We start from the raw sequence: 24,002 nt of genomic DNA, 5'->3' as shown, positions 1-24,002 counted from the left end.
GTTACTAAACTGTGGTTTCAGTGGAAATCCTGTACGTAAATTTAAAATACTTAGGAACACTTTTTCTACCCAATGTGGCATTGCGGTAGGATATAGGTAATGACGGTACTCTATAAACGGAATGGCGTAGTGCAAGTCATGCAAACGCCCAAAAATTATATCCTAATAATTATAATATAAATAAGAGCTTGCAAGCGTTGGTTCGGGAGTTCGGAAAAACAGATGTTGTTATACGTACAAAAGTGATAAGTTGGAAGTCGTATCGCAGGAGGCGATAGCGTTTGAATAAGTTTCAAGTTTAAAGATTGACGGTTGGCCGTAATCTCAACGTTTCAATAACATATTTGTGTCGCAAAGAACCAACGTTTGGAACTCCGTATCATAAATCGTGCACAAACCACTGTAAATATCCTATCAAGTGTTAAATACAATTGTCAAAATACAGTCCCATCGTTCGAGTGAAGTCTCGAGAGCAGTGAACCAGCACTTCGCGCAGATTGTGCGAAACGTGGTCCTTCGAGCCGGATAGAGTAGCAGAATTCGAGAACACATAGATAGGATAAAAAAGGGTTGTTCACGATGTCAGAGCTAACAAGAAAGCGACAGTCGAGGAGTGGGCATAAATCGTACGCCACAAAAGTTGTGAACAAGGTGAGAAGTATGGTAAACGACAATGCGCCATTAAGGAAAGTCGAACTGGAACAAATGCGGCTTGTACTCGTACAGAAATTGGATACAATTTCGAAGTTAGACGATGAGATTCAGAGCTTGTTGGAAAAGGATGACGATATTGCAGCAGATATCGACAGCTCATCGGAATACGGCTGCGAAGTTCTGGGTGCGTTGGCCGAAATTAACGAAGCGCTGAGCACGATAGAGACGAACAAACGAAACGAGGAACTCGCCAACACATCGACAAGTACAGTATCCAGTGGGGCACGCTGTAGAGTGAAGCTGCCTAAACTAGAGGTGAAAAAGTTCTCGGGCAAGATACAAGATTGGCGTGAATTCTGGGACTCTTTCGAAAGTTCCATTCACAACAATGACGGACTGTCTGAGGTCGACAAATTCACCTATCTGAGGGGACTGGTGGAGGAGCCGGCCAAGTCAGCAATTTCGGGATTTGCTCTGACTTCGATTAACTATACAGAAGCACTGAAGGTGTTAGAACGGAGGTACGGGAGCAAGGTGATGGTGCAAAGGGCACACGTAAATGATTTGATGAACTTAAAACCCGTGTACAACGAGAGTGACACGACGAGGCTGCGCAAGTTCTTCGACGCGGTCGAAACAAATTACCGAGGACTCGAGGCGCTCGGTGTAAAGGAGGAAACGTACTGCGAGATAGTCGTGCCCAATCTTCTAGCAAAGATACCGAACTCATTAAAACTGACAATTACCAGGGGAAGAGACTACTTAGAGTGGGGCATGAAAGATTTTGTCGACGCATTACAAGCCGAAGTGGAGCTGCGGGAATGCCACAAATTAGCGGTCGGAGAGAAAGAAGAAGATCAACGAAGAAGACGACGGGAACCGGGAACAGCTAGCGGGTTGTTTGCCAGCCGCAAAAACCGATTGTTTTGTGCTTTCTGCTGTGGAGAGCACAAGCATGAAGAATGTACCAAGGTAACAGGGCGGCAAGAACGGATGCAACTTCTTCGTAAGTTCAAACGATGTTTCATTTGTTTAAATAAGGGACATGTAGCTAAAGATTGTCGTGCACGTATTAAATGTAGTGTATGTGGGGAGGGTCATCATGTTTCCATATGTGATAAGATAAATAATAACCAGAAGGATGAAAGAAATAGTCGGGAAGAAAGTGGACAGGTTAGTGTAGCTAATGTCCACGTTAGTACTAGAAGTAGGGTGGCTCTTCAAACTGCGCAGGGAGTACTTATAGGAAAGGGTAAGACAAGAGTGCGAGTGCTTTTCGACTCGGGAAGTCAGAAATCCTTTGTGACGTGTGACGCGAAGAGTGCCAAGCAACGTTGCCAGGCGAGAATGGTTGGAAGTTAATACATTCGGTGGCGGAAGTAACAAGGGTAGAATGACAGAGGTTGTTCAGTGCGAGGTATCGGCAGTTCAAGGAGGTCGTAAAATACGCGTAGAGGCTTTAGTAGTTCCTCATATTTGCGCGATCAAAATGAGCATCTTGAGGTAGATAAGAAAGTATTCGCATTTGAAGGATTTGTGGTTGTCAGACGTTAATTTGAAGCAGGACACGTTAGATGTTGATGTTTTGATAGGTGCGGATAACCTTTGGGCATTTCAACAAGGTGAGATAATTAGGGCAAGGATGACGAACCCGTTGCCATCAATACTTGTTTAGGTTGGGTAATAAGCGGTCCACTGAAAGGGAGCTCGAACTTAAAAACGCACACGTTAATTTAGTTTCACAGATTGCAACACAAAACGCAGACAGCATTAATGGGGATGTGAGTAAATTGTGGGATTTAGAAACGCTTGGAGTAAGAGAGACTAATGACGTGCATGAAGCATTGCTTGACAAAATAGAGTTCAATGGGTCAAAATATGTAGTAAAATTGCCATGGAAACAGGGTCATGAGCACTTACCGTCAAATTATTCAAATAGTTTAGCACGCAAAGATATACTTAGAGTGGATTGAGGATTTAGTTAGGGTTCAAAGAATTAAAATTAATAGATGCGTTTACAGTAAGGTAATCGAAAGGGTCGAGTCGTGCGAACTCCATGGATTTGGCGACGCAAGTGAGAAGGCTTATTGCGCAGTAGTGTATTTTGTTTGTCGCACAAGCTCTACCGTTCATGTAAAATTATTGGCAGCGAAAACTAGAGTTGCACCCCTTAAGAAACTGACGATTCCACGTTTAGAGCTTATGTCTGCGCTTATGTTAGCTAAATTGGTAGAGTCAGTAGGGAAGGCTTTAGAAGGGCAGGTAGGAAAATTGAAGTCAAGATATTGGTTAGATAGCATCACTGCTTTGTATTGGATTCAGAATAGAGGTGAATGGAAGCAGTTTGTGAGACATAGAGTGAATGAGATACTATCATTAACGAGTAAGGAAAGCTGGGGGCATTGTCCAGGGGTAGAAAATCCTGCAGACTTAGGGAGTCGCGGGGTGTTTGCGTCAAAGTTAGAAGAGGATTCAATTTGGTGGAATGGACCAAATTGGTTGAGTAGTCTAGAGCAGGAATGGCCTCAGTCTGTAGTGAGTAAGACCGAGGAGAGTGTTCAAGAAGAAAGAAAGGTGGCTGTGCTAGTAGTAGACGCTAGTGAGAAATTTGGTATAGACCAGATTATCTGTATAGACAGATACAGTAGGGTGGAAAGGTTATTTCGTGTAACAGCATGGGTTGCACGGTTTGTCAGGAATTTGATTGCTAGGACCAAAGGGAAGCATGAGGATTTGGCTTTCACAGAGTTAGGGAGTCAGGAGTTACAGAAAGCAGAAAGACTTTGGGTGAAGGCTTCACAGGACAGGTTAAAGAAGGAAGATAAGTTTAAGCAGTTAGAGGGTAAATCATACAATAGACCTAGCGAAGCAAACCTTCCAGCATTTAGAGTGGAGCAATCAGAACCATTTTCGAAAACAGGGGTAGATTTTGCAGGACCATTATATCTGAAGAATGCACCGGGGGGCACAGATAAGGTTTATATCGCATTATTTTCATGTTGTGTAACTAGGGCCTTACATTTAGACTTAGTAAAAGATTTGTCTGCGGATGAATTTGTGAGATGCCTAAGACGATTTGCAGCTAGAAGGGGGACCCCATCATTAATGGTGTCAGACAATGCAAAACGTTCAAAGCAACAGTGAAGACTTTAGAAAACCTCTATAAAAATGAAAGAATGCAAGGGTATTTGGGAAACAATAGGATAGAGTGGAAATTCAATCTAGAAAGAGCTCCCTGGTGGGGTGGATTTTTTGAAAGGATGGTTAGGTCAGTGAAGAGGTGCTTGAAGAAGGTATTAGGAAATGCTAGGTTGACATTTGACGAACTACTGACAGTATTGGTAGAAGTTGAGGCAACATTAAATTCTAGGCCATTGACTTACACGTACGACGAGGTGGGTAGTGAACCACTAACTCCGTCGCATTTGGTGACGGGAAGAAGATTGTTGTCCATGCCAGACGAAGGGTCTAGTGAAGAGGAGTCTGACGTGGGTTACTGTAAAAAACGGTATCACTATTTGAGTAAGAAAAAAATGCATTTCTGGAATAGGTGGCGAAAGGAGTATTTAGTTGATTTAAGAGAGTTTCATAAGCAGGACAAAGACAATACTAATAGGGTAGTGCAAAGGGGAGATGTCGAAACTGTTTATGAGGATAATGTGAAAAGGGGAAATTGGAAAACAGGTGTAATAGAGGAGTTATTTGTAGGAAAAGATGGTGTGGTTAGAGGCGCTAAGGTTCGGTTAGTTAGGAACGGTAAAGTCGTTCACCTTAATCGTCCCGTCCAAAAACTCTTTCCTACCGAGTTGAAGCACGACGAAGGCGAGAATGAGCGAGGAGAGAGAGAGAAAGGACTGAAAGGAAGGAAGGTAGAAAATAAGGGCAGACCCAAAAGAGCTGCTGCTCTTGATTCGGTCTGGAAGACACAGAATATGCTTGATTAGTGGGACTAATCAAGGTGGGGAGTGTGTTGTAAATTGTCATGTTATGTTATGTAGAGTGTGACTGTGTCATATTTTTGATACTAAGATAACGGATATTATGTTTATGTAAAATGTTAAGTCATATATTATTAGACAAATACGTATATAGTTACTAAACTGTGGTTTCAGTGGAAATCCTGTACGTAAATTTAAAATACTTAGGAACACTTTTTCTACCCAATGTGGCATTGCGGTAGGATAGGTAATGACGGTACTCTATAAACGGAATGGCGTAGTGCAAGTCATGCAAACGCCCAAAATTATATCCTAATAATTATAATATAAATAAGAGCTTGCAAGCGTTGGTTCGGGAGTTCGGAAAACAGATGTTGTTATACGTACAAAAGTGATAAGTTGGAAGTCGTATCGCAGGAGGCGATAGCGTTTGAATAAGTTTCAAGTTTAAAGATTGACGGTTGGCCGTAATCTCAACGTTTCAATAACATATTTGTGTCGCAAAGAACCAACGTTTGGAACTCCGTATCATAAATCGTGCACAAACCACTGTAAATATCCTATCAAGTGTTAAATACAATTGTCAAAATACAGTCCCATCGTTCGAGTGAAGTTTCGAGAGCAGTGAACCAGCACTTCGCGCAGATTGTGCGAAAGTTACTTTATGCCCGTTTCCGCTTTCTTAACACGTCACTTGTAGCTAAATAGAAATGCAGTTATTCATAGATGATTTAGTATTCTCAATGTATTCTCACAGGTTTATAATGCTTTAGTATATATTTTTTTACAATTACAAATCAGCACTTACAATTTATCAGCACAAGTCCTCATTTTTGTCTTCCACAGTATGTTTTTGTTGATGTTGAAGAATTTAATTGTGTTAACAACGGTTACAATTGGAATATCCATGGAGAGATTTTTTTCTGAAAATGTTATTTATGTATACTGAAAGTAAATGAAAATACGTTATTGCAATAATTGTTAGAGACTTGAATTTGGTTTTCGGCAGATTTCAGCAATTACGTACTTGGCTTAATTAATCTGCTTTTACAGGTACATACCAGTAGTTTGAGGCACAAGTGGAAGCGGCTATTTTGTGCTGATCATGACATCAACGAACGTCGAAATCTGAAAAGATTTTACCATAAGACGTTTGTTAAATAACTGAGCGTGTTTTAAACATTCGTTACGAATACGTACTTTGCTTATTTTTGCTTCTCCAATCGATGCTTGCATTTCAATGGTCAGAATACACACAATACATATGTAATCAGCGGAAACGCGATTGCTCTATTCCAGTTTCTAGGCGAAGTGCCAAGTAAAACGTTGTTTCCATTCTTTTAGAATTTATAATTACAATTTTTTTGTGCTTTTCATTGATTTTAAGTGAATGGCAATAACATGTTCATTTTCACAACGCTGAAAGGAAAGCTGTGTTGAATTTTTTTATTTATTTCGCATGCAATAAAATATGGCTGGCGATGGCCTATATTGAATATATCTATATGTTATTTACATGAATGTCATTTTTTTGTTTGAGGCATTTTGTGCCTTAAATCGTACATGCGTGGATAAAAAATCGCTTCGTGATAGATATGTTGAGAGAGAATACGTGCATTGCATATTAAGTCTTTATTGAAAATCTGCATGCCGTATTTCTCTCATTGTTTTTGAAAAATGGGTTAAGATTTGAGAACAGGGCCGAAACTAGAACGCTAAAGATCGCTAACAAACAAAATCAGTCGGACAGACCTGAATATACGAATATTCACCCCCCCCCAAATGGACGTTCCATTTTCGGCCCTGTTTAAAAATTCCTAACTATGCTGCGACAGCGCGTTCTGTCAGTTTGAAAAACATCAAACATGAATAAAGCAGCAACAGCGCCAAATGAAATTGCGAGAACTTGCCATATTTAGTGGGAAAGTTTTCGTTATTTCAAAACAAGTCGCTCACGTTGCGCATTCCTCGTAAGCTGCTAGTCGAACATTGTAATTCTTACAGTGACTGATTCCACACATCACCTTTTTTTGTTACAAAACGTTTTTCAATATCGTTTTTTAATTCACGTATTACTTCCTTATCATTGTAATTAATAGCTCTTTTTATGCACTCCACATTGCAAGAACATGTAAGGTAAGTGCTGTTTTCAATATCATCTCTAGTTGAGACGAAGCATGTGTATGTACCCTTAGTATTTGGTGTTAACTTAATATGCAAATGCTGATGACTTACAACTTCAGATTGATGTCGCCAAATGATTTTTTTTCCTTTTGCTAAAGTACTGCAGTACAATAAAACTTCACCTTCAACATATTGTTGGTAGACTTTGGCAGTGATACACCGCTTGTTGTGCCTAATTTTCTGTAAATTTCATTCAGTGTGTTGTCTTTCCTACCAATCAGTAACTCTCCGGCAATTTTGTTTCAGATGACAGTTATATCTTTTCTACATGGGTTGAAAACGCAAGCCCTAACAGATAACTGCAATACATTAAAACATACACCCACAACTGAAAGAATCTTGCTGGTAATTGAATGATTTCTCCCATATTACCTCAAAATTCTCAACTAGAATACGATTATTTATGATTACCTCGCATTTCCTTCGCCATTTGAGTGCAGCAGCAAAGAAGAACTTGATCAGTTTTACTGCTGTCTCGTTTTGCATCCCCTGTTTCAATGGGTCGTAGTAATGGATAGAGGTCTTCCAAATATCAATGATCATCACAGTCCAATGACCACATTCGTTTTCGTTTATTGGAATAATGACGTAGTCGTAGGTTTCGAGTTTGTAATCACTTTTCTTTTCAAACATCATTCTTACTAACTTCTTTTCGTCAGCGCGTTGTACCACGCAATGACGAAGCCTGAATAGAAAAGTGTGTCGAATGCGAGTACACGGTTTCCATTCTCACGCGCAGCATTGACAATCAAATGAGTGTAAGCATTTATTATCTTATCATTCAACCACCCAGTATGTTTTACTGAATAAGTCTGGTTTAATAGTGGTTGCTCTAGAGTCTTGAAGTCTTCCCCTTTCAGTTCGTACCCATGAGTTGCGTTTAAACAAATTGTTTTATTCTTATTGAGAACGTCGTAAAGTTGTTGAATTTCCTTCCAGCGTACTTCATTACTTTGTTTTCCTGGTACATCATATTTATAATTAGGTGACTCATTTTCTCGCTGAACATTAGCCTTTTCCTCGAATGTCTCATTACAATTCCCTGTTTCATCACCTTTTTCAAACTCATCTAATCCACAACCAGAACTTATCTGCGAAATTTGAGCAAAGCCGTTTCCAACTTTTGTGAAAAAAGTTAAATATACTGTTTGTTGCGCTAGCAATTGCCACTCGCAAGTCACGTCACTACATCTGGTATCATCAATATGCAAAACTTTATTGTCATTAAAAATGAGAGCAGTATAATGACCACTTTGCACTCGCGAACCATGATGAAGAGCACAAGCACGAAGGTTGTAGTGGAAGGACTCTGGTCCTATTCTTAATTGATTTGGTAAATTTACGATCGCCTGATTTTTGCAAATACGTCCATTACCAAATTTGAATCTTGCAAAACATATAACCAGTGTTTCGGGAAGAAATATGAACTTTCGGTATTGGAAATGATTTGTTTCTGACTTACACGAGCTGCAACAGGCATTTACTGTGTCCTCCAAGCAATTTCTAATAGCATTTTCTAAATCATCTATGCCGTTGCGTGGAGATACAATTAATGAAGTTTGTGTTTCGGGCATGCTATCTTCGAAATTACCACAGGACATGCATGTTTTCCTGGTTTGAGTGCCAATGTTGAATGCATCGCCGATGGCCGTTTCCTTTGTGTTGGAACACAGCCTTGTGAACGCTTCCTGTACGTCACATTGCTTGCCCAATGGAAAATTGTGTTCTTCTGTAAACGCGTTGTGGAAGACAGATGGATAAAAACTTGATCCCGTGCTATAATGCATCTCTTTCATGCTTTTCCTCAATGCGTTTGAAAGAGCACAATCAATTTGTTCTTTAACGTTTTCTTCTGTTTTACTTAAGAAAATACGTCTGATGGGCAAGACATACAAACATTGCAAAAGAGCATTAACCCAACAAGAATTTCTTTTGTTGATTAAACCACAGAAATTCTTACTTTGTTCTAGCAGTTTCAGGTCATTTGCTTTTGTTAAGTTGTGAATTACTACCTCCTTGCGACATTGTTGTTCTTTTGGCATTATTTTTTCCTCTTTCATGTTTTTTGTGCTGCACCCGTCCATTCCTTTCCACATCCATTCGGTCCATTTTTGATCTCCTGCTCTCTTTCGCTTTTGACAAACGTTTCTTGCGCTTTATTTTAGCTTCCTTTTCTTCGACATGGATCAAGGTGTGCTTCGTTACGTATTTGTCCTTCTTTATGACCTGAACATCTTCATGTTTATTTTCTGCTAAATCGTCAATTTTCATCTTCGTAACTGCCACTTTGGAATAGGTACTATCTGCTTCGTTCTGTTTGTACGTCATATCACTCATAAACTTTCTTTTACCTGGTGAACTTCGCATCAATGTTGCATCTCTGTCTGTTTTATCAAGTAGCGTTTTGCTTTTGCTTTTATTTTTCTTTAAATTTGGAGTTACACTCAGTGGAATTGATGGTGATTGTTGATACCTTCCAAGCTTTGGATTCTGCTTTGGAGTTTCCGGATCTTTCTTACCCCATCTCTCTTGGCTTGTGTGATATGTCATTTCTGGCAAATCACTATCAGATTCATTGTTGCTCTCAGCGATATTCTTTGTCCTCTTTTCATACCTTCTCTTTTTCTGTTTTTTCAAGTAAACATGCAATCCATCACCATAATTTCGCTCACGACGTCGTATGCGCTCATAATTTTGCAGTACAAATACGTCAGCTCTTAACCGTCTTTTTCCAGGGAAGTCTTCCTGTTTGAGATTTCGCATAGCTCCTTCTATATAGCCTTCAGTCTTAGCGTTTGCCGATGTGAACGACAAAAACCTACAAGAGCTACTTTCTTGAATTCCTCCGTTCTCCCCGTAGCGTGTCATATCTCCTAATAAAACACCAGACCACAATGCCATCTCACTCAAATACTTTGTAATGAAGCAGAGAATTTGGGACAGTAGGAACGATTCTCATTTCCTGGTGATTCGCAGGAATTTTCTGAATCCTTCTCAACACATCTTTTAACTTTCCCAACGATGGTAGAAAGAAATCGACAAAGGGTTGGAAGATGGGATCACTACACTATTCTCACAGTCGCTGTAATCCAAACTGGTGTAATTGCTTTCCTTCTGAAATTCGGAAATGTTTACAGAACATAATTTGTCCATGTTTTGGATGCGTGCATTAACTCTTGCATATGCGTTCCTTAACACCGTTGTTTGCTTCTTGCTGCATAAGCATGTAATAATGTCTTCTAAAGTCGTTTGAAATTCGTGTAGAGTCCTGGCATTCACAAGCAAGGACATGGCGTACATGTTGAAACGATACCAATTTTCTTCTTTCTCCTTAAGTTCGTCTCCAGGCCGTACAAATTTTCGGCAGAATCCAATTTTTGAGATACCTGTGAACAATGTGCATGAAGTGACTACATCCAACATGAGGTATTGTAAGAGATAAATCATTGTCAAGACTTCTTCCATTGACTATCCTGAAAGCTCTCTTGAAGAATGCAGCCATTGATTCGTTATTGAATTCCTGCAAAACTGCCATTAACAAAGCCCTTGAATAGTCTGTGTTTACCTGCCTTGGAGATGATAGATGCCCTCTATATAACTTTGATTCATCTCGCCGAAATCTTTCTAAAAATGAGCGAATATTTCCCGTTGTATGATCCGAAGTAATCATTTCTGCTACTGGAAACGATGGTTCATTTTCTACTGGATGGCGTATTACTAATGCATAATAAAGGACGCGCTTCCCGTTGTGATCAGCAACCAATGTTCCTTTTGCGTCAAGATAAGAAATATCATCCTTGCACCTATCGTGCCACAAACGCACTTGATTCTCTATCCACATGTGAACGATGAGAGGATACATTGCAATAGTATGTACGAAACCATCGTGGGCTTTTGATGGTGGAAATTCGCGCGCAGTTTCCTTTTCAGCAAGCGTTCTTCTTATTTTTTCCAGAGAGCATGCTGACTTTTTATCTTGGAGAACAGTTTCCAACGTCTTCACTTCTACTTGCATATTTTCGTCTTTCTTAACTTGTATTCTTGCAGACTTATCATTCTCCCCTAAACATGTCAATGGTGTAAAGTCATTTGTGTCAATAAATACATTCTTATCACCTGATATAGGAGCTTTTTTCTGCATCTCCTTTTCCCGTTTCTCTTGTGACTGCATACGACTTCCCGGAATGCTAGAGCCAACAACCTACAAATATATAAAGATTATGACAGGAGTTTTACAATTGACTTGCGTTCTTTATTTTCATGCCTTGCTTGCAAATTAGCTTTTACAATAATAGAAGAAAAAATCTGCTCAGTTTATTGCTCCATAGGACTTTTTTCTTGTCCCGAATCTCCAATTTTTCACTGAATGGGGGTGTCTACAAATTTGCAAACGACCGTGCATTAGCTGTAAGAAGGCTTCTGTCAACAAATTTTAAAAAAACCCTCACGAACAGATATGTGCATTTAACAACGTTTTACGTAATGCGGTTAAACATATTTTTTAGCTTCATTTAATCACATGGCTTTATTAGGAAAGGAAGGTTTTAAACGCTTTCCTCGTTTCATTATCGCAAAACGTTTGTTTATTCAAATGAAGTCTTTACTTTTAGCTATGTCATTCAAACAATCACTCATGTACGAAGTAAATTAAGTTCAAAATGTTTTCTTGATGAAGATAAAACAGACTATTGAAATGATATCAACTGAGGTCAAATTAAAGTCCGAAAAAATACAAATTATTTATGAACGCGGGGGAAACACGAGTGATGACGAATGATGACGACAAAGATTTTTTGGCTTCAAATTGAGTTCACTGTTTGCATGCACAATCGAGATTGCATCGTCATTGTAAAATAAGGGTTAATTACACAAAGAATGTATTAATGTCTTATCCACAATAATTTACCTCCTTTTTAGCGATGTTTGTTTGCCTTTGATGTTCACTCTCGTATGCATTTTGAAACCTTCCCCAATTTCGTCGCCACATCATACAGAGGTATTTGCGTGAATTTGCTAGATTTGGATGTCCACACTCTTCCAAAACTTTAGCCCAAAAACCATCAATTTTCCACCACTTACATGCATGTATGTTGGCACAATTCAACGATACCATTATGGATGCAATTTCCTTAATGTTCTCCTTTAGAGGAAAACATCCTGCGACTTTTGCTTTTTGAAATCGTGTCTATAAATAGATAAGAAAGTGTCCATACCGATTCATTCAAATAAACGCAAATAACGCAGAAAAGAGAAATTGTTACATACCGACATTTTTATAAACGCAATGCAGTTAAAAAATTCTGTAGTGTGTGAATGCTACCTTGGGAAATGCAAATTGAAATAAAGTGAGTAAATCATAACGGTTTTGTTAATTCGGTGCCAAAAAATCAAAAAAGGCCCACTGCTTACCTGTTCAAAAAAGTATGGTTATCAGCAATGTAATTTTCAAAAGTTAACTACAACCGATGAAATGCTTTTGAATATACTTCAATCAATGAGAATATGGAGCTGTTATTGTTCTATTGAGATATGCAAATCATCCAAAAATAGCAGTGCCGTCATTGGCTATGTTGTTGTCATCTCGTCTCAAATTCCTAACAACAAAGCATCCTAGAACATAACATCCTTTCACTGTTCACAGCTTACAGACCAGCCAGTACGTTGAAATCTGAACAGTTGAGTTAAAGTTCACAAAAAATATGTCTTCGCCAATGGGTAATATTTTTGAATAGAAGAAAGAAAAGTTCATCAATACTTTTATATTTTCTTCTAACAACAAGACTTATTTTTTATTATAGATGCTGAAAAAAATGAGGAGGCAATGCAAGGAGTAGCTACCCCAAACAGTGGGGGAAAAACCATAAAATTGGACGAAGAAATGCTCCAAAGATTTCGCTGTAAATAAAAATATCCTTTCAAGTCATCTAATGAGCTTTATAAAATAGTTATATATTATGATTTTACAGTGTTTGAAGAATATTTGCGGAAAAATGGAGAGGTTCCGCCCAGCGAACAACAAGCTCCACGTACCCAAGGTGCAGTTTATATTGAAAATAAATGTTGGAAAAACCTCATTTTTCTTAGCTGATAAAGAATTCTCTTCAGATTCTGAGCATCAGGAGAAAACAGATCAACCCATGCACCAGGCGTCGACTCGGCCTCCATTTTTAAAAGGTAATTCATCTTTTATAGAAAGTAACGCTAGAACTATACAAGTAAAATGAGTGCGAACACTTTTTACAGATGTGAGATGCTTTATTTGTGGGCAGCTTGGCCACAAAAAATGGAGATGCCCACAAAACAACAGAAGGAAGCAACGGGGAAGAAGAGGGGGGCAAAAAAAGTTATTCATATATATTAATGTATATGACTTAAAAATAAATAAAAACTTTAAATACTGTTGTCATCCAAATACGCATGTCGTTTGATTTACAAGTTAGACGCCTTTGTTTCCAATAAAACCGGAACCGCTACTAACTTACATATTACGGACATCTGTAACCATACATCAACGATGATTTTCGATAATGCTATAGACAGATTTTGGATAGGTTATAGACAATAAGAATATCTCCAAAAATGGCCAAGTTTAAAACAATTCTACCTTGTAGTTTTTTATTTACAAGCCTTTGTTTAGCAATGACTTGAAATTCTCAACCTAATTATATAAGATTATATTACGCGCATCCGTGTCATCCGACTTTGTCAATGATTTTCTACAACTTATTTTTTTGTGCCACCTCCAGATTTTGGATATATTTTAGATAATATAATTATCTATATTCTGGCCAAGTTTAAAAAAATTCTACCGTGTAGTTTTTAAATTATAGGCTAATTAAGAGAAATGGAAAGTACACTGTAATATAAATCTTAGTGTTTTCAAATCAAAGGCTTTGTTTGTTAAAGAACCGGAATTCTTAACTTAAATATCCAAGATTATATTACGCGAATTCGTGTCCTCTAACTATGTCGATGATTTTCTATCATTTGTTTTTTTGTGCCACCTCCAGATTTTGGATATATTATAGAAAATAAACATATCAACAGTATGGCCAAGTTTAAAAAAATTCTACCGCGTAGTTTTTTATTTATAGGCCTTTGTTTGCAAAGATACCTGGATATAGGAAGTTAATTATATAATATTATATTACGTATTCGTGTCATCCGACTTTGTAGATGTTTTCTATCATTTATATTTTTGTGCACTCTCCAGATTTTGGATATATTTTAGGCAATATAATTATCTATATTCTGGCCAAGTTTAAAAAATTCTACCGTGTAGTTTTAAGTTATACGCTAATTAAGAGAAATGGAAAGTACACTGTAATATAAATCTTAGTGTTTTCTTCAATTTCTTGACTTTATACATTTTTGTGATGGTTATGACAGTAAAATAATAATAAACAGTTAAAAATTGTTTTACTATTTTATTTGATGGAAAACGTGTTTTAAAGACGATTTTTCGATTTATCATTTTGAATGATAAATTTTAGTTGAATGTGGTGTTGAATGTTGTGATGAATGTTGTGTTGAATGTTGTGCCCAATGTGGTGCCAATTTCACGGTAGTACTAGGAAATTGAAGAAAACACTAAGATTTATATTACAGTGTACTTTCCATTTCTCTTAATTAGCGTATAATTTAAAAACTACACGGTAGAATTTTTTTGAACTTGGCCATATTGTAGATATTTTTATTGTCTATAACATATCCAAAATCTGGAGAGTGCACAAAAATATAAAAGGAATAGTATTCCTTGAGAATAAACCGTGAAGTTGGCACCACATTCGAAAAACAGCTCTATAGCTAAAAAACTACACGGTAGAATTTTTTTAAACTCAAGTATGTTTTGGAATTTTATATTGTCTAAAATATATCCAAAATTTGGAAAGTGCACAAAAATATAAATGATAGAAAAACATCGACAAAGTTGGATGACTCAAATGCGCGTAATATAATCTTATATAATTAACTTCCTATATCCAGGTATGTTTGCAAACAAAAGCCTCTAAATAAAAAACTACACGGTAGAATTTTTTTAAACTTGGCCAGAATATAGATAATTATATTGCCTAAAATATATCCAAAATCTGGAGAGTGCACAAAAAAATAAGTTGTAGAAAATCATCGTCATATTTAGGTGACACGAATGCGCGTAATATAATCTTGAACTATTCAGTTAAGAATTTCAAGTCATTCCTAAACAAAGGCCTGTAAATAAAAAACTACACGGTAGAATTTTTTTAAACTTGGCTATATTGTAGATATTTTTATTGTCTATAACATATCCAAAATCTGGAGAGTGCACAAAAATATAAAAGGAATAGTATTCCTTGAGAATAAACCGTGAAGCTGGCACCACATTCGACAAACAGCTCTATAGCTAAAAAACTACACGGTAGAATTTTTTTAAACTCAAGTGTGTTATAGAATTTTATATTGTCTAAAATATATCCAAAATTTGGAAAGTGCACAAAAATATAAATGATAGAAAAACATCGACAAAGTTGGATGACTCAAATGCGTGTAATTTAATCTTGAATTATTAAGTTGAGAATTCCGGTTGTTTAACAAACAATGCCTAATAAATAAAAAACAACACGAATTAGAGAAACGTTTTAAAGAAATGATAGAGACCCAAAGGAAGTTGGAAGATGATAATAAGATCTTGGTAGCCAAGCATTGTGATTATGTTGAACAACAAAAGAAAGCATTTGCTGCCAAACTGCAGGAACAAGATAAAATACTGGATGAGGCAAAAGAAAGCATTTTACAGGAATTAAGAAAAGAGAAACAAGAATTACTTGAGAAAGAAAAAGAAATGTAAAAATGAGTATAGTTTCGTAAAATAAGTATTGTTTTATTTTAATCATATTTTAAAGAAAAACAAATTATACACAGTGTCATTCTACAAAAAGATCGAGATACAAAACAAGTTTTACTGGATGAAAAGATTAGTTTATTTCTATGTTTTATTTTATTTAATGACACGTTTTTCAATGATGATTTTTCAATAATGTTTTAAAGGATAAAAAATTGTCCAACATCAAAGAAGTGTTGGAGAAGTTAACAAATGATCGTGAAAATATGATTGAAGAAAATGATAAAGTTTTAATGGAAGTAAGTTTGACATATCATCTACAATAACAATATTTAACTCTTTGACTTTATTTCATTTCATGTGGTTTCTTTTTAGATCAAACGTGACTTGGATAAATTTGTTTCTGAAAAGACTTGCCTTAGTGCGGAGCTTGATGACAGAAAGGTATTGTCGGATTGCTCTCAAATGCAGGTAAGTTACGCTAGAATAGAGCAGAGTAGGATAGTGTAGGATAGCATGGAATCAATCATTGTGTAGAAAAGTATACACCAAAGGATCTGGGTATTACATTGAATAGTATTTATAGTAAAATCGAGTATGTAGTATACTTTATGTAGCAATTGTGATTGTAGTTATTTATACAGAACGTAGAGGATTTAAAATATAGTTATATAGTCCAATACAGTGTAGAACGATGTAGAGAAACGTAGTATGTACATACGTCATTTTATGTAGTAACCATTTCCAAATTGTTTTATCATGAAATTATTTCACTTTATGAGGTTGAGAATGAATCCTTAAATCATCAAAACAAAAAACTATCTGATCAATGTGAGATGTTGAAAGTTCGTGTTGATACTCTTGAACAGCAACAGGTCAACATATTGAATGAATAATTTTCATCAATTTTATCTTCAAACCCATCATAATCAACTAACGTATAAAAATTATTAATCACTTGATTTTCGTAGACAAATCACAGTCGTATAAACATTGCTCTTCAAAACATGGTTGAAGATAAAAAAAGATTGGCGTATGAAAATGGTGTTTTATTAGTAAGTACATAACTGAATCTTTCATCATCTGTGTGTTATGATTAGTTCAACTCCAGAAAATATCTGCTTTGAAGACAGAGAACGTGAAGTTACAAAAAAGGAGAAAACAGCTGAAAAACATCTCAATGAGGTTGTCATCTCTGCTCATTTTATTGACTTTGGTGTTCTACCTTTTAGAACATATAAATTTCTTATGCAGCTAAAGAACCTTCTATTGACTAAAGATAAAGAGATGGAATTATTAATGAAACAAAGAGAGGAAAATTTGAAAGTTGCAGAAAAAGTCATACAAGAATCAAACACAAAGTACACAGTTGAAGTAAATCTGGTCAATTATGTTAGGAAATGTAAAAAAGTTTGATGTCTTTAAAACTTTTTCAGGTGGACTATCGGAATGCAACAAAAATTGCATTACCATTTACTGTACTATCGACAAACAAGCTCCAAGAAATGTTTTCCATACATACAAAGTCTAAAGTTTTGACACAAGATTCCTTTTGATAAGCACTTGGAATACATAGGATAGCTTATCGCTTATTTTAACATCACACGAGTTATGAAGTTCATAACTCGCTGTATATCTAAGGGAACTAAAGCTAAGGTAGCAATGTGGACTACAGTGGACTAAAGGTAGCAATGTAGCTACCTTTCAAAACAATGTAGCTACCAATTAGTGAACTAATCATCATTCATCTCATTCATTTCTAGTATGGACGACAGCTATCGGCCAGTAAAACTACGCAAAGTTGTAATAGGCTATCCGTGTAACAACAAAATCACCAACTTTCGATTTGATCTTTCATTAAATTACAAACTGAACAGCATCATACAGACATACTCCGAAAACAAGCCTACATTATTGGTATGTGTGAATTATCCACTTATTCATTTCATAGTGAAACGACAAAATGAAAATGTCTTGATTATTCTTCGAATCAATCGTGATATATGTATAAAAAGGAACACTTTACGGTGGTTTAAGGCTATCTGCAACATAAAGTGCGCTTGAATGCAATGTTTTCTATTCATTACATAAATTCTGATCGCGTTCAGACGCGCACCAAATTTTACTCAGTTTGTGATTGTTGGGGTTTTTTATGGAAGTCTGGCTTCATTTTCTTAAGAATTTTTCGACCAACAGAATTATCGTCATGGTATTATATATTTTACGTAAGGCACTATAATAATTTTATCGAAAGAGTTTAACAAATTTAACAATTCAAAACATGTATTCGGTTTCGCTATTTACTGTTCAGGTATCATGCATTCACTTTCAAGAAAAATTCTGTCAGGCGCAAAAGAAAAGATTGTACGAATATTGCATTGCATAAAGTACAAAAACATTATCAGTTTTTGTTATCTCTGAGAGTGAGTCCAGTATAAATTGTAATGAACATGCCACACTTTGTCTTTGTTGTCATCATGCGGGAAAGATATTAGTAAGCTATTATTATTCGTGCAAGTGGGACGAGAGTGGGCAATTGTGTACTAAAAAAACCCCAATTGCCAATAATGCTGACGCTGTGGTTTAATATAAATAAAAGACTTCCAAAAACCTGAGCACCCTAACTAGAGTATCGATTATCAAAGTCTGTTAAAACACATTCACAACACTGTGAACACACTTTTAAACTCATAGTTAATACCAAGTGATGCAACATCTTAATTTTCGTGTGTTTGTTAAATTTTTTCATGTTTACACAACATTGTAAACAACACTTCAGACATGTGACAAAAATTTGGGGTAGTGAAGACAATTTGTTTATTTAAAGAAAGCATAGTTTATGTTTAAACCACTAAAAATTGCGATTTCGACTCCTCTGTCATGTTTCCATTACCGAAGTCACGTGCTTATTTATAGACAGCTGACAGTGGCTCGAGGAAATAACTTTTAGTTTTATTTCACACCGATTACACCATCGCCAGTTAAAGTTGAAGGCTACAGAACGATGTGAAGAGTTGTAGTAAATAACCATATATAGTATTCTACCACCCATATATATCGAGTGCAAAGCCTTCGATATATATGGGTGGTAGAATACTAACATAGACTTGGAGTTTGTGTCTACGTAAATGTTTACATAGACACAAACTTTATGGCCTTCCCATTTTACATGTTTGTGAATTGACATTTCATTAAGGATTGTAAATTCAAAAAGATTCCTTGTCAATATTGTGGCATTCGACTATCAAATGAGCTTTTAAATGTGCGAGAATACATTTATCACTTTGCGAATGAACAAATGCTTCGTGTTCAATATAATGTTCTTTTCTTTATTAATGTCTTAGGAACATCTTGAAACAACGTGTCCAAATTTTCCTTTGGATTGCCCAAAAATGTGTGGTCAGAAAGTGTTACGTTGTAATATGGAAACTCGTTTGCTAAACGATTGTCCTAAGGCGGAAAGTTCTTGTCCTTTATTTCCCGATTGCAATTTTCAGGTTACTGGCACATTTCAGGAAATAGGATGTAATTTAATTATAATTGGCTTTCTCCAACCAATCAATATCTTATTGAATTTAATGTTCACCAGGAATTCCCCTAAATTTTGTTAAATCGCTTGGAATTTCCCTGAAAAAAACTTTAAAAAGTAAATGAAGTGGCGATGCATTTTAAAGATTTCAAACGGTTAATTTAGGGTTCAAGATCAGATCTTAAGAAGCACATGTCTCAAAAACAGATCACCCATGTTACCATGTTGAATCGCTATATAAAAACGTCAGATGGACATATGAAGCAGCTGGAAACATCGACAACAGCTATAACGGAAATGCAATCAAGTGTTGATGAACAGTTGAAGAACCATAATAAAGAAATTGTCAAATTTCGTGGCGATCTTGAGGCCTTACGTGCTTCGCATGGGGAGAGTTCATCATTTAGAGCAACAGAAAGTTCACAAGCCAACGAAAATATGTCACGTGGTGCAGGCAAACCCGACGAGAAACCACGTGATGATACAATTCATGATCAAGCTGAAATTGATAACATAATCGAGTACAGGTGGGGATTTTGAGAGATTCGAAGGGTGGATGGCATTATTAATCAAAGGCAAAAATTTTTGATGAAGTCGAAAGATCGCGGAAACTTTGTTAATGGTTATTGGCAAAAGCATTCAGGATCAACTTTCTATTTGTTTTAAGAGTAAAATGTGCAGCAACCGCAAAGAAATTCAATATCAATTTCAATCTTCTTCTTTTCAGTTCGGTGGTTGCGATGATGAAACAGTATCAGATCTTGAGAGACGGATTGCTTCCTTAGAACATCAAATCTCGTTGAGTGACGTCCAGATTGCTGATCACGACGTAAAACTGAATATGTTAGATAGTACATCTTATGAAGGCACTTTCATGTGGAAGATTGAAGATTTTGGACGAATATCAAATGATGCACAAACAGGACGTTCCTTGTCAATCTACAGTCTACAGTTCTACGTTGGCCGTTATGGATACAAGGTAAAATACAGTGATTGTAATTCGTCAGTTAAGAAGAAAAGGCGTTATTTTCAAGTCTTGATCACTGTAATTAATTTTTATGCCTAATGAATCATTTCGTTTTGAGTCTTGCATTTTCATTAAGCATCAAAACACACACAACCTTCTTGCCATCTTTCTTTGGTTCATGAACTTTAACTTCAAAGCATTCAAGGCATCCTTATTGAATCCATTGTCTCCATCCATAGAATTTGTTTTTGAGACATTGAGAAATATTTCACTACACGGACTGCTATGTAATAAGTTATATTACGTAGAAGTCCGTAGCATATTCTCGTTTATTGGAAGCTTGTTACAAATGAAGAAAATAAAATCATTGTCTATCTTAAAACATATGTATACGTAGTATAATTTTGGCTAGTATTTTGGGTTGATGGAAAGATATTTTTATTTCATGGGTGACACTGTTTGTTAAACAAGCTTAGCTCAAACCAGGCTAGGAGAAATTTTTTCTTCGATATAGCAAATCAAGCATCAATTAAAGACATCACGATTCATTTACTCAAATACTTTAAGCGACGTACTCAAAAGAATCGATCATGATGATGATGATTTTACCATTATCTTCGTCAAAGTTTTACCAACATGGAGCAGTTAAACTTGGTGTCATTTCTTCATTCATGCCATGAAGATACAATCATGGAGCAGTTAAACTTGGTGTCATTTTTTCATTCCTGCTATGAAGAACATTTAACTCGATCCTTTCAATTTTTGCTTCTTCCGTCAAAGTGGACTAACTGAATTTGAAGCCTACATTTTCATTAAGTAAGACATAGTTAAATAAATTCGCGATAAAATGTTCATTTTTAATTCAGATAAAGAAGACAATTTTACAATGATATTCATTAAGAATTTGACATAAATTCAAAATATCACTGTTGTAAAATTGTATCCAATTTTTAAAAATATTAAATTCAAGATGAACCTTATCTCCGAAGTAAATTTTCTTTCAGATGGAAAGTACGGATTTTGCACAAAATTCAATGAAGCCTCTCTATTTGTTCATGGGCTTGGATTCGAAAGTTAATATGCAGCATTATTTTCATGACAGATGCAAGGTCCACACTCACCAGACGAGGTTTACCAGAACTCTCCCCACCCCACCCCGTTAATCGTTAAACGTTATTCGTTGGACGTTCCCGGAAGTGGAACCACCATTTGATTTTTATGTATATTTAGGCATGCGCGAGAGTATACCCAAACGGTGATGGAATGCAGGGGCGGATCTAGGATTTTTCAAACATCAGTCATAAAACGTCGAAGGCGCTCCGCACCTGGGGGGGTCTAAGGCATTCTCCCCTGAGAAATTTTGAATTTCAGAGCCTTGAAAATGCCATTTTCAGTGTTTTAGAGCAATACAAAATGTATTTGTGGGCATCGTTTTGCGTAAAACAACACATTTTGCTTACGTTTTTTTCAAAAAAAAAATGAAGTGAACAATACTTGAATGTTTTGCCAAATATTTAGGCTCATTATCATGCCAAATATATGGCTCATTAGCATGTCTAGGAACGTAAAATTTATTTTACAATAATGCTATTCAAAAACAGATATAGTCTTTAAAAATTTCTACCAAGTTGTCAGGCATAGACCCCCTAGAGACCCCCATTCAAACCTCTATGTAATGAGTTTAAGTTAGAAATTTCGTACTACAAGTGACAGTTCATAGATATAGAAAAGCTCAGACTTCAAACCATGCAAGTTTATTGTAACCCTTTACCCATCTCCACATCAGTGCCAGCAAATTCACCTTTTGAGAAAAACTCAAAATTTTTTCTGCCAAAGATTAAGCAAAATTATCAGAGTGAAAATTTGGACAACTTAATGCCATTGATGTTTATTAGGCATTTCACTAGACTATTAACTTTTGTAAGTATATGCAAGGTGTGCTATATAGCAATCACTAGTAGCATTGTATTTGCAAATACAAACAGAATGTAACCAACGTGTCTTTAATTATATAATTACATGAATGTTAAAATTGGTTCATGTGCCATGGTTACTTGTTATGATAAATATCTTTTCACATGATCAAAGCTCGTCTAATTATAAATCTGAAATAATTTAGTTTAGAAATTATAATGAACGTCAGAAAAATTACCTAGTGATTATGAAAAATACTTTGCTGTTTGCCAAATTTCAGGGTTTATCTGCATACATAGGAAGACATTTTTACTTTATAGAAAACGCTTTTCATACATCAATAGCCCTTTGGAATTTATGGCAAACAATCTGGTATGAGCCGTAGATCAACAAACCTTGACATCTCTACATGAGGTGTCCAGTTAGAACAGGGAACAATATGGGACATGGGACAACATTTCATGTATGTGAAATACTCAGGTTTAATACTATTCCAGTCAAATCGTTAAAATAAAAAGCTTTATGAATCAGAAGACTTCAAATCCCAGGTTATAGTAAGCAGCTTCTCATGTAATCCATGTTGGTTTTCTCAAATCTTAAACAATATGTAATATAACTGTCCAATGATTGAATGATTAATGATCATAAACTGAAAAGCTCAAACATTTGTTTATAATAAACTAAATAATAGTATGGCGCTTTATGGCTACAGATTTTTTGTCCAATGAAATATATTTGCAGGAATGTAGGATTTCGCAGCCATAAAAATGGCCACGGTTCCCCAAGCACTAAAGAAATCATAGCTAAACGTCTTTCGACAACAACAATTTTAGAAGCATCAATGTGCTTACCATACGCCATATTGACAAATATCGCATCACATACACGCTTAAATTGACTTTGATGTTTTACATTCATGCATACACTTCACTTGTCCTTTACTTACGATTTTGGATGTAAGCTTCTGCTAATTAAACTCAAAACAATGTTGGCTTGCTTTTGAACATCAATGACTGAAATGTCGCTCGCGAGATCGTCTTTGCCAAGAATTTACAATTCATCCACAAGATTTTCACCCTTTTGAAAAAATTCACAGTTTGGACAGCAGCATTCATGTCAATATATGAATTTGTAAAGATTTCCATAAATTCCATCTGATTGTAGTTTAGTTTCTATCATGCTTATAAAATTACTATGAAACGATCAAACATTCAATTCAGACAGTGAGCTTGACTATGTTAGTTCAGTTGGCTATCAGTCGAAATCCGTCAAACCAATCACAATAAAGCAAAATTCAAATGAACCAATTGTAAGATAGCAATTGGACTCCCTTATACGTCCGGCCACCCTATTATCAGTCGAGACCATTCCAGACTGTCCACTGATCTGGCTATTGACCAATAAAATAAGCGTTTTGGCGTTCATAGACTCCTTTATCCGTCGAACCAGTCAAGCCACCCCGCTTATCAGTCGGTTATTCCAGGTCAATTAAAATTCAACTGATCTGGTTACCAACGAGATATTCATTGGATTAGTCATTAGTTTTCAATAATAAATAATGCGGGATTTTTATCACGAAGTAAATGCGATAAGAAAATAAGAATAATTAATGAATTTTTAATTAATATGAATAGGTAATTTTTGAATTTCAAACATCAGTCGCGCGACGGATTTGACATACTCTAGATCCGCCCCTGATGGAATGGGAAAGAACACACATCTATCTCTTTTCTTTGTGCTCATGCGTGGTAATTACGATGCCCTATTGACTTGGCCATTTCGGCAGAAAGTAACTTTTAAATTAATTGATCAGAATGGAGACCAGCATATCGTTGACAGCTTTCGACCAGATCCAAACAGCTCAAGTTTTCAACGACCCAGAAGTAACATGAATATTGCCAGCGGTTGTCCTCTCTTTGTACCTAAATCTGCGGTTCAAAGGGGCGGTTACATCCGGGACGATACGGTGTTCATAAAGATTACCGTTGATACCAC

The 24,002-nt window shown here is 36.1% G+C and overlaps 4 protein-coding genes across 4 annotated transcripts in view; 2 read left to right on the top strand and 2 right to left on the bottom strand.

Moving 5' to 3' along the window:
• The window catches only part of LOC124459170, a 25,674-nt gene extending 23,658 nt beyond the window's left edge, over positions 1 to 2,016 (top strand). The window contains exon 3 of the mRNA XM_047008690.1: positions 210 to 2,016. Coding sequence (XP_046864646.1) covers positions 580 to 2,016 — 1,437 coding nt within the window. The 5' untranslated portion in view covers positions 210 to 579. The remainder of the gene's footprint in view (positions 1 to 209) is intronic.
• Positions 1 to 24,002, bottom strand: part of LOC124459171 — a 25,184-nt gene extending 1,182 nt beyond the window's left edge. Inside the window, exons 1-2 of the mRNA XM_047008692.1 lie at positions 23,991 to 24,002; positions 5,789 to 5,796 (exon numbers count right to left, since the gene is read on the bottom strand). The gene's annotated coding sequence lies outside the window, so the exon portion shown is untranslated. The remainder of the gene's footprint in view (positions 1 to 5,788; positions 5,797 to 23,990) is intronic.
• Positions 3,831 to 4,598, top strand: LOC124459169. Its single transcript, XM_047008689.1, has one exon. It carries the CDS (start codon positions 3,831 to 3,833, stop codon positions 4,596 to 4,598), a length of 768 nt encoding a protein of 255 aa, XP_046864645.1.
• LOC124459168 lies at positions 8,757 to 9,677 on the bottom strand. The gene has a single exon (XM_047008688.1). The coding sequence runs from the start codon at positions 9,675 to 9,677 to the stop codon at positions 8,757 to 8,759; it is 921 nt and encodes a 306-aa protein (XP_046864644.1).

The sequence above is a fragment of the Xenia sp. Carnegie-2017 genome, unplaced genomic scaffold (genome assembly GCF_021976095.1).
Source record: "Xenia sp. Carnegie-2017 unplaced genomic scaffold, XeniaSp_v1 HiC_scaffold_7, whole genome shotgun sequence".
NCBI lineage: Eukaryota > Metazoa > Cnidaria > Anthozoa > Malacalcyonacea > Xeniidae > Xenia > Xenia sp. Carnegie-2017.
This window is presented reverse-complemented; position numbering and strand designations above follow the sequence as displayed.